The sequence below is a fragment of the Protopterus annectens genome, chromosome 9.part0 (genome assembly GCF_019279795.1).
Source record: "Protopterus annectens isolate FY-2018-M chromosome 9.part0, PAN1.0, whole genome shotgun sequence".
NCBI lineage: Eukaryota > Metazoa > Chordata > Ceratodontiformes > Protopteridae > Protopterus > Protopterus annectens.
This window is the reverse complement of record NC_056743.1, coordinates 1,507,003,312-1,507,015,401: the sequence shown is the minus strand read 5'-3', so window position 1 is coordinate 1,507,015,401 and position 12,090 is coordinate 1,507,003,312. Positions and strand designations below refer to the sequence as shown.

The following is a 12,090-nucleotide window of genomic DNA, read 5'->3' as shown; positions in this document are numbered from 1 at the left end:
TGAATTGTTTTTCAACTTCAATGCGTTTTTACATTGATCATTTACATAAGCACTTTAGTTTATCTAAGAGTAGCAGGTTACTCGTCTCCCATGGAAAGTTTTAATAAGCTTGTTTTGTATATATTTCTTACATATACATTTTTTATATTCATTTTTAATACTTTATACTACATGATAGTAGTTTTTATCTTGATGTCTTTTCTGCATAAGACATTTACGAGTGTCTCTCGTAGGGATGACAGTTTTCCGATTACTTAAAGACATATTTTCATCGGACTTGTATACATAGATTATTCATCGGACAGAGAGCGGTCAGTCACAATATCATGTTAGGACTGATTCTTTATATATATTCATGAACTCTATTAGCTCATTTATTCTATAATTAGGACGTTTTGACATTATATATATGCCTTTGAACTGAATTATATTTAGTTTAGTTCCGGACTATACTGATTATATAGTTCGCAATACAATCATAGCTAAGAGCCTCTTGTGATATTTCTTTAAGATGGTTCATGGCATTTTTATGTGTAAACTTTTATGTAAACTTTTTGTGCGAATTTTTACATAGACTTGTTGAACAGAATATATTGTGTTGCACTATGTGGTGTTTAAACCTGCCCCTGTTGCTATGGTTTTAAAGCGCTTTAGCTTGTTTTACTTAATTCATTGATTTATTGGTTGATTGATTAAATGTGTTTAATTAAAGACATTTACTTTATGTGTATATATAAGCACTGTATATCAGATTATTTGTGTTAAGGATCTGAAGAAGTGTGTTTGTTACACGCGAAAGCGCTTGTCTGAATAAATATATTTTTCATTTTCCATTTATTGTGGTGGGTCGGACTCCAGTTTGTTATCTCATTCGTTTGGACTTTGCTTTTTGGAGCGGACCTTTGGGCAACAGCGTCTCTTTGTCTTCATTTATTTCCCTCTACATCCCCCCTGGAGACAATATTACTACACTCGAGAGCATCCTCTTCTGGCTCTCCACCAACATTAGCAATGAAATAATAATCTTGGGTGACACGAATATCAGTTGGTCCTCCAGTCTCCCACAAACCCGCTTGATCCTTTATAACTTCTCACAGCTAATTAACTCCATTACCCACCCCGCAAAAACCCTTTCCAATGGTAGCATTCTAGACTGGATTTTAGTCTCTCACCCTCATTATTTCTCTGATAGTGGTATACTTCCAGACCCCACCTAGTGATCACCTACCCACCTTCACATATCGACTCCCTACACCTTTATAGAGAACACATAATTATATCACTACCCGCAACCAAAAAAACTTCAACCCAATAGCTTTCATTGACTCCCTAAAAGTAATTAACTGGAACACTCTAAAAACTCTACCTTTAGATAATGCTGTGGCCCACTTCAACTCAACCTTCTTAAACCTTCTAGACTACCATGCTCCTTTAAGGTCTAAAAGAATAAAACTAAAAAACACCCCCTGGCTAACCAAAAACACACCAACAGCCATGCGACACAGAGATAAAGTCTGGGCACTCTCGAAAAATAGGTCTCCCCTCATCTATAATGAATACAAAATGCTTAGAAACAAAGTAAAAAAGCTTATTATCACTGAGTGACAAAATTACTTCTCCATACTCCAAAATAATAATAAAACAAACCCTCAGAAATTCTGGAAAGGAATCTCTACCCTTATCAATCCCGGCAAAACGGTCAATCCCAGCCCAGACCCCAATGCTCCTGACATACACTTGGCTACACAATTTAACTTCTTTTCATTAATTCTATTTCCAAACTAACCTTTTCATTCTCTAACATCACCACATCCTCCACTTCACCCCCATCCTCCTCTACTAACACTCTTCCCTCCACTTCCACCACCACTCTCATTTCCTCTCCTCCTCTACTAACACTCTTCCCTCCACTTCCACCACCACTCTCATTTCCTCTCCATTATCACCACCCTCTAATACCCTCTCTCCCCTTTCCTCACCTTTCTCATTAAAACCTATACCCACATTTACCATAAAAACTCCTCCAGAAACTGAAGCCATGCTCTAATGCACCAGACAATATTCCTTCATACTTTCTTAGCATAGCTGCAGAAGCCATTGCCAACCCCATTAGTATTCTAATCAACCGCTCTATCCAAGAAAGCATAGTACCCCAAATTTGGAAAAAGGCTTTTATCATAACTTTACATAAAGGTGGCAACAATAACAATACTACAAACTTCTGTCCCATCGCTATCCTGTCTACCATCTCAACTCCTAGAAAAGTGTATCCATCTACAACTCCTACCTTATCTCTTAGACAATCTCCTGCTAACTCCAACTCAGCATGGTTTTAGACCCGGTCATAGCACTATAACAGCCCTCCTCTCCTTTTTAGAAACTATAAATAAAGCCCGGGACTCTGGTCATATTGTTTCTACCCTCCTACTCGACCTCTCAAAAGCCTTTGACACTATCTCTCAAAGTACTTCTAACTAAACTCCTTTCAGCGTACCTTATCACCTTCCTCGCTGAACTAGTTCTCTAGTTTCTTATCTAATAGATATCAAGCAGTAAAATGGAAAAAGGCCACCTCCTCATTCCTTTATACCCCAACTGGAGTTCCCCAAGGTTCCATACTGGGTGCTCTCCTATTTAATATATTCATAAATGACTTCTGCAATTATATCCCTTTCTCTAATATCATCCAATATGCAGATGATTCACCTATTCTCTGTTCTGCCACATCCATCCCAGTACTCCAAAAGCTCACACAAGATGCATTCTCAATCACCGAACAATGGATGAAAGAAAACCACCTGGCACTTAATGCCTCTAAAACCAAATTAATGGTATTTACTCCCTCTAAACTCATCTCTATCAGTACAAACACTTTTTCAATCACTAGCCATAACAACACATCCTTGGAATTGGTGCCAGAGGCTTAAGTTACTTGGGGTTCAAATTGACAGTCAGCTTAAATTCAACTCCCACATTCAACTAAACATCAAAAAAACTCATCAAAAACTAGGCATGCTCTACCGACAAAATCGTTACCTTACACCCGCCATTAAAATCACTCTCTCCACCTCATTCCTTATCCCCTCTCTTCTCTATGGAGCCCCACTCCTAACTAACCTACAATCTTCCCTTAAAACACAACTTTCCTCTTGCTACAACAAAATTGCCAAGTACGCTACCAGCCATATAGCATCTACCCACCACTATTCTTCTCTCAACAAACTAAAATGGCTAGAACTATCCAACCAACTCATTTATTCTCAACTTACTCTTGCACACAAGCTCATTTTCAAACCCTTCCTCTGTCCATCCCTTTCCTCTGCCTTTAAAATGCACCTTCCCAACAGAGTACTCTGATCTAATAACCAAAGCCTAATAGAATTATACAAACCAACTCGTCCCCCAGGTAAAAATCTCCAATCCTATGGTCTAGCATGTCTCTGGGGACTCCCTACCTCCATCCATTTGTACCACTTTCAACCACTTTATATTCAAAAAATCTCTTCACTCTCATCTACTATCCCAGTGGGAATGCTCCTGCACCCATCCATCATAATCTACACTGCCTTAATCTCTTTCCCCCTCCTTTCTGGGAATTTCCTTGTTTCTGCCTCTCCTAACTCATACATTCCCCATTGTACTTACTAAGCCAATTATAACAAATGTATTATTTTGTTTCCTATTCGCTAGCTTCCCAAGATACAATGGCTTCTCAGTTTTTCTATTGAAATGTTTCCTTTTCCTAGTCTTGTATCATCTGTAATGTTAGTCACCCGTATGTACTACCTGAAATGTTATGCTCTAAACTGTATAATTTGTAAATATTGTAATCTGATTTAAAACCTATTGTAACCTTGTTTCTGGAGCTTTTCTCCCCAGGACTCCATTGAAAATGGGTTCATCTTGGCCCAATGGACTATCCTGGTAAACCAACTGCAAATAAATAAAGTACTTCTATCTGCTTTGGATTTCCTGTGGTCTGGTGAGCTGGTTACTACTGGCATCCCTTATGAAAAGTGTCTGACTATCTTTATCTTTCTGTCTTTGACTTGCAACTTGACTTAGTTTCTTTGTGCAGTCTACTGATTCACTTGCCAGAAGGTGGCAGAGTGCTTCTTAGGGTCATAGGTTCATACTAGGCTATCTGCTCTAGGGCATTTATAAGCCTAGCCAGAGTGTGTTTGGCTTTCGCCACCCATTTTAAATGAATTTTGCTATGCCCTTTTTCGAGGTTGGTATACTGTGCCTCAGTGACACAGAAGTGATACCCGGGGTAAACCTACGATCTCCCATCCACTCAAGATTCCTCTTGAAGAGAGTCAATGAGGGACTCTGCCTAACCTGGACTGAAATTTTATTCCAGAGTGAAGGGAGCCTCTGGGTTATGAATCTGTCCCTCCAGCATGTTCTATTTATTTCAGTGCTGAGGTTCAAGTCTCTCGAGCGCGTAGCTTGATGGGATTTGGATTTTCTGAGGTGCAGCAAGTCCATTAATTCCGGGTTGGACATGGCTTTATACGTCAGGCACAGATTGCCACTGAGCAGCTGGTATGCCACTGAGTAGAGCTTGAGTTTCTTTAACCGGGCAGCATATGGCATCTGTTTGAGCCCTTTGATCCTCTTGGTGAGGTACTTTTGGGGTCTTTCCAGTTGCTGCAGGTGTCTGGTAAGGTACATCCCAAAAGGGGCATTGTACTCAATTATGGGCCTGATGAGGGATGAGTAAAGAGGCACGATGACCTCCCCTGATCTAGATGTGAATCCCTTCATGATTAGGTGGGCTATATAAAATGTTTTTCTAACCACTTTGGCCACGTGGTTTTCAAATGAGAGATTGCTATCAACATGGGTCCCCAGGTCCCTAATTACTACTTCCGTACTTAATGGATTACCACCTATGTGGTAATTTGTGGTCACTTTGTTTTTGCCAAAGGGGATGACTATACACTTTTTGGTGTTTAGCTTGAGACCATGGCTCTGGCACCAGTTGTCTGTTTCTATGAGGCCCTTTTGTAGGATGCTTGTGTCTGCTGGAGAGTCTATTATGGAGCCTAGTTTGCAGTCATCTGCGAACTTGGTCAGCCACATTCTTTCCGTGTTGGCCTGTACCTCCGAGAAATATATACCGAACAAGAGAGGTCCCAGGACTGAGCCTTGTGGGACGCCACTTGTAACTGGTTGGGAGTCTGACATGGCTCCAGCAATTCTAACCATGTGGGTTCTGTCCTTGAGCCAGTTTGCAACCCATCTAGTGACATAGGGGTTTATATTTAGGCTGGTGAGCTTATCTATAATGCCCGAGTGGGGTATTGTATCGAAGGCTTTTGCGAGGTCCAGGTAGGCTGTGTGGACCACCTTCCTCTCGTCAATGGCCTTGGTGACTGTTGCAAAGAAATCGACCAGGTTTAAGAGGCAGGATCTGCCCTTAACAAAGCCGAACTGGGTAGGATCCAGTGTCTGTAGGTCCCCAATATCTTTATTTATGAGGTTCATGATCCTTTCCATAGCTTTGCAGACCAAGCTAGTCAGGCTTATGGGGCGATAGTTTCCAGGATCCGTTGAGGCACCACCTTTGTGGAGAGGGACCACTGTTGCTGTACGCCACTCTTTGGGTACATATCCTGTAGTAAGACTGAGATTGAACAGTAGTTTTATGTTTGGGTTTAGCTCTTCATGGAGTTCATGTAGGACGCAGTCCGGGACACCGTCTGGTCCCATTGATGCTGTGTTTTTTACTTTGGAGAGGGCGTTCCTGAAGGTGTTCATAGAATATGTTTATAAAGGATTCTGCGTTCTGGGCCGTATTTTCCACAGGCCCGGGGGCTTTGAAGGATTCCACCTCGGTTTTGAGGAGTGTGAAATTTGCTTTAGAGAAGTTTTTCACTGTGGTTTTCTGGGCAGGGGGTGGGGTCGGGATGTGAATATCCAGTGAGATTAGTTTATGGTCTGATCTTACCAGTGAGGGATACACTTCTGGTCTGGAGCATAGAGCCCCCATGTTGGTGATGATCAGGTCCAGTATGTTCCTCCCCTCTTGTGGTAGTGGTAACACGTTCCATAGCATTTGAGTTTATAAATTCTAGGAACCTTTGGGCTAGGGTGTTGCCCTGTTTTCTGTTGCAACTCCTTTACTAGCCAACCAGTATTCCTTCCTATTCTGGTCTCTCTCTTTTTTTTTTTTTTATGACTTCCTAGGCATCTGCGTTCCATCACCAGTTTTCCTTGTGTAACTTATTTCCATACTTGTCTCAGTGAAATATCTGTTTTTTAGCCCCCACACATGCTGTTTTGAGGCACTTCCATTTTGCAGCGCCACCTATTTCCTCCTCGTTTTGGGGTCCTAGAGCTCTGAGTAATTCCTTGAACTGTTGTGCTTCTCTCTAGTCAATTTCTGGTCTTCACCTTGGTCCCTGACCATAGAGACTTCTCTGCCCATTGCTTTCAGTAGTGTGTGAGAATCTGTTTACTTGGTGGGCCGAATGTTTCACTGGGGATGACTTTGCAATCTGATTCTATCTTAGTGCTTTTTCCTAGCTAGGAGGAAGTCTGCTTGAGTTGCATGTTGGCCACTCTTGTATGTGACTTGTGACACGCACTCTTTTTGAACCAGGTGTTGGGAACTATCAAGCCATTTGCCAGACAGAAGTCTGGAATGGCTTCTCCCTCTTTTTATTCATGTTAAACCCACCCATGTTGGCCCAAGCAGTCATCCTATTCTGTTCTGGCTGTCCCAATATGTGCATTCAAGTCACTTAACAATTCATGTTGTCCTGCTTTATCTAGTATGTCCTGTGACTACTGAATGCACTCTTTTCCTCACTATCACAACCCTGCTGTGGGGCATAGGCTGGGATTATGAATACAGCCAAATCACTAGGCTGGAGTCTGATTGCCATGAGTCTGTTACTAATTTTGATGACATCCTTTACTGCCTTCTGAAGCCTCTTCCTCACCACGATTCCCACACCATTTCTAGCCTCCTCTTCTCCTGAGTAGTAGACTCTGGATCCCAAGCCAAGTGGCATTGCTGTTCTGTGTTTCCATCTCGTCTCTTGGATAAAAAGGATGTTCAACCTCCTCCTTACCACCATGTCATCCATTTCCAGGCTGCATGTTGTTGATGAACCTACACTGAGTGTAGCAATTCCTTAATTTGTATGGCAGGTTAATTGGTTTTATGTTGCTCAACAGAACTGTCCCAAGTAATCCAAGGTGGGCAACTGGACACCAGTCAGCCAGTAACTTAGTGACCTAGGGCTGCTGGACTTCATTGTGGGACACACTAGCCAATAGGGGTGCATATACCCTTCCCAGCGGTAGCATGGGTCCCTGGCATAGGTCAGAGTAGGCAGAGTCTTCAACCCATTTATCACCAGCAGATACCCATGTCCATTTGGTGACATTAGTCAGCACAAATGACTCACCTAATGCCATATTTTAATCTGAGTGATTAACCTAATGCCATATTTTAATCTGAGTGATTAACTGTGCCATATCGAGCAGTTTATGATCCATGCTCTCCTATCTTGAGGATTTTGCAGACCACAGTAGAGGACCAAAGTGGTTGGTCTATACAACTCTTTCCCTTATAGGGCACCATGTATAGTCTGTGCTAATGCCCACAGCTCTGCTCTTTGGTGAATTTGAGATAAACACTCAGCATGTTTTTGGAGGTGGAAGGAACCTTAGAGGCATGATGAGGACATGCAAATAGGCATTGGCCCCAGGTCATGCTTGAACCTTGTACCTTGTGCATGTAAGGTGAAGACCTTATCCATTTTGCCAACTGATGTCTTTTCAAACCTTGTGCATGGGAGGCGAAGACCTTAACCATTAGGCCAGCTGGTCTCTGTTACCATGTTTAATGTTGAATGTAAAAAACTCTTACCGTGTTTGTTTTTTGAATCTTCATTATAACCTTCTAGCCTTTCTGGCTGTTGACTTTATTTCCCAGTCCTGTATGCTGAAGCACATTGTATCAGTTGGTACATATTCTTATGCAAAGGGAAGAGGAAAATATACCTTAGTGGAATTTGCTTCCTTTTCCAAGGTAGAGTGAGCTCAGTTTTTCCTTTTGGCTGTTGATTGTACCTGCCTAAGATTTTTTTTCTTATTTACCTATGTTCACTGCTTCTTTTCTTTTCTTTTTCTTTGAGTTTGAGCAGTAGATTGCCAGGCTAGTCCTTGCTCTTGACTCAAGTTAAGTTCCTGCTGCTTTGTCATGCTGATGTCCTTGTTGAGGATAAAGAGGGGAGAGCCTTCAGTTCTGCTGTGGCCTGCAGGCAGCCACAGTCTTAATACTTTTATTTGAAAACCTGAGGCTACATATGTTGCATTGGATTTTGAGGTGCATTAGACATCTATGGTACTGCTACTATTTGATCTTCTTTTGGCATCAGACCCTTCTCAGCGGCTTATTCCCTTAAGCTTTGTCTGTATTTCCTTCCTGCAACAGAATCCATGATATGTGCTGTCAGCATATGTTTCACCCAACAAGTTGGAGGCTCACTTAATCTCTTTTATGGTCCGAGACAGAGACTCCCTAAATAAGTGGTTGTTATATCAATTATTTGCATATAATGGATAAGCTGTTTTGCTTGTCCTGAAAGCTTTTAAAATCAAGTGGAGATAAGGGCAACTATTTAGTGCATATAGGGAAGTCTATGGCAAGTGTTACATAACGCATACCATAACATAGCAGGGTAGTATATACTTCTTGACCCTGCAGTGGGGAAATATGTGCTTGGCAGTAAGCCATTGCCGGTGGGGTGGGGACTGGCAGTCACTGTTTCAGCCATTCACTTCCAAGGAGAAATGAATGTGCTTGCAAATTCCCAGGTATGCAGTTACATTCCATTTCTGGAGCTGGGGAACAAGGAATTATGTCTGGTTAAGATCTTCTGATGATGGGGGCACTCTGCGTGCCATAATAGAAAATGTGTTCCTTCCCCTATTTCGATCAGCCTAGCAGGACAAGCAGGAAGTGATAATAGCAGATTCTTCCTTTGGCAAAGATGGTTCCTGTATACCCCTCTACTGCTCCTCTAATCCTATGCCTAATCATAAAATTCAGAGAAGCATGATTAAACCTAGTTCTTATTGCTTTGTGATTGTGTGGTACAGGAACCTATCACCATTCAAATCAAGGCAGTCCCCCCTCCCCCAGTTAGGGCAACAGCTGCCATCTCTGTTAGATCCTTTGCTCAGACAAGAACTTCCAGATGAAGTTTCAGAGGTCATTGAGACTGCTTGGAAGCATTTCACATGTCAGGCTTGTAAGTATGAGAGTCTCCAAGCTTGCATGTAATCCTGACTTCTCCTAGCTGCAATCTGAGTCTTGCTGATTGTCGTGGCATACATATTTGACATCTCTGCTTATTCTACCCTTAAGGATAGAAGTGTGATTTCAGCACTAGCTGGTCATGCAGCTCATTCTGCAGCTTTGCTTGCTTTTGAAGAACTCCTTCCTTTTTGTGGCTTGAAATTCATATACATACATAGCCTTACTCAGACTGTCTGCATCAGTGCCCCTGAAATTAATTTCTTAAGAGTCCATTCTTGATGGGCTTTAGTTCTGTTCATAGGATTTCCCCTTGTTTGGGAGTGGAGTTACTTTTGGTGTTCTACTGCCTGCCTGCCACTTGATTGCTGTTACAACAGTATGGGGTTGCACTGTGTACCATCTAGTCTCTGTTCAATGATTGAATGTTGTGTTCACATTGTCTTTAAGTTCACTTCATTCAAGGTGGATGTAGACACTGTTAAGGATATGTCCCCCCCCCCCCATTTGTGATTTTTGTGGGCTAAGGTATCAAGATGCAGTCATGGTTGCATGCGTGTTTAATTTGTTTACTTGCAGATTAGATTATGTCCTCCTAGCCTCAAGTGATTATCTCCAACATGCACCGGCATGATTTGCTGGTGAATGTGAACTGGTTGGAATGTAAATGAGCACCTCAAAAATCAGAGGTCATAGTCCTTCCCTGGGGAAGAGTACATTACTTTGCCCAGGTAATGGGGGGATGTGTAACTATCTTTGTTGTAGGAGTTGAAGTATTTTGGAGGCCTCATTCCTGAGTAAGGATATGGTGGAGCTGGTGGCTTAATCAGAAGAATGTTACAGCAACCTGACTGTCTATAGAAACAATAGTACAAGGCTGTCAATTTATCAGTCTGTGTCCCCATCCTCAGTTGTGGTAAAGAGCTTTGTGTAGTGATGGAAAGGAATTTCGAAATAATATTTTCTTTAATTTTAAACTTGACCCATTAGTGCTTTTAGTAGGCATATGTCAGGCATGTTATGCTAGTGTTGTCTCTGCATTTAGCACCTACAGTAGTTTGTCTTCGCATCTGGTTTGACAAGAGCCCACTGAATAATTATTTGGTTATTAGAAATGTGTTGATGTTTTAATTGGATCGGTTCAGTAAACGTGCCTCTGTAGATACTTGAGAATAAAATCAGGCTTTCTTCACAATTTAATGTATATAATAAGGAAAGATGATTGAATTTGTAGGGGACACGTATAAATGCGTAGGCAAGACAGAATATACAGTTTAAATATTAAACTTTTCATATCTCGTCTTACAGAAATAAATATGCTGATATTAGAAGTGCCTTCTGCATAGATTTGCTAGCAAAATGTGAGTGTAGTCTGTGTAAAAATTCAAATTAGCAGTTAGTAAAATTAAATACTTAATGTGCCATTTCTTGAGGCGTTCTTGAATTTCAGGCTATAGATGTATGTAAGTAGACGATGTCTGAAGCCAGAGGAACCCAGGAAGTGTGCTGAAAATGCAGGCTGCTAAACTTCAGTGTTTACTAAGGACAGAGCATATTTTTGCACATTTGAGCTTTGGACACTCTCTAAACTGGCCATAGATGTGTGCATTGTATAGAAGTACAAGAGAGGCAGGGCTAGCCACCCGGTGGAGTGGACCTTGACTGTAGATTCACTGTTGAGGTGACACCCTGACCTCATGTGCAGAAATGGAGAAAAGGGGTTGAGTGGATGGATGGGTGCTTTTGTAAGCAAGTCACTTTTCATTGTTTTAAAACTTTAAACATTTTAAGTATATTTAGTTTTTATTCATATACTACAGTTATATTTATCAATTGTATTGTTAATAAGTTATCTATTTCACATATTGTTTAAATTCACATTTGCAAATATCTGTTTTGTTACAGTTGTAGAAGACATCACTAAAAGGCGTGAACCAATCCCCAGTTTGGAGGCTATCTATCTAATCTCACCCACTGAAAAGGTATAGTTGAGATGGATTAGCATATACAGAACATTCATTATCTAGTTATACAGTTCATTTTTTTTTGGTTGTGTTAAAGTGATTGATTTTATGTACTAATTTACTGTAGTGTGTTGAATGGGTGGTAAACCACAGTTGTCAGTGAATTTAAACCACATTATTGTTCTGGCTCCTGAGTACATTACTTTGTGGATCCAAGTATTATAAAGCATAACGCAGACTTATGCTGTGTTTGATCCATAAAGTATATCCTTAATCTAGTATTTCTTGTGTTGCATTGGATATTAAATGTTTAACCATGGGGGGTTTCTGTACTGAGCAGCATTACTGAAATGATAAACAACTAGTGGGGCACTGCAGTCATGTATAGACTTTTTTTTAATTAACAGACTTCGTGGTGATGTCTTATTGAAGTTAGCCTGCTATGTAAAGAAGCTTGTGTTTTTTTTTTGTCTTACAATTCCTTTTTAGTGGTTCCTTGTGTGCTGTTAGTTATGTACACAGTGAGAGGCAATTTCTCAGCTTACTCATTATTTCATTCAGTTTTTAAGTCTTAATGCAGCTTTCTTTTCATGTTTCTCCCCATCTTTACTTGGAAGTGCTGCTTAAAAAATAAAGCAGTGGTCAACAGCTTAATTATAGTAAGTCTGAGGCAGTTTTCATGTCATTGTTTTCACACGTTGCTGTTGCATGTGTTCCTTGTTGCTAATTAGTCACAAATCGAGGAAGCCAGTGTGTGTCTGTATGTATGCATGTATATCTATATCTATCTATCTATATATATATATATATATATATATATATATATCTATCTATCTATTCTCCCAT

At 40.8% G+C, this 12,090-nt stretch overlaps 1 protein-coding gene across 1 annotated transcript in view; it reads left to right on the top strand.

Annotated features, from left to right (window-relative positions):
- The window catches only part of LOC122810712 (syntaxin-binding protein 2-like), a 1,751,886-nt gene that overhangs the window by 61,177 nt on the left and 1,678,619 nt on the right, over nt 1–12,090 (top strand). Inside the window, exon 3 of the mRNA XM_044082277.1 lies at nt 11,186–11,262. Coding sequence (XP_043938212.1) covers nt 11,186–11,262 — 77 coding nt within the window. The remainder of the gene's footprint in view (nt 1–11,185; nt 11,263–12,090) is intronic.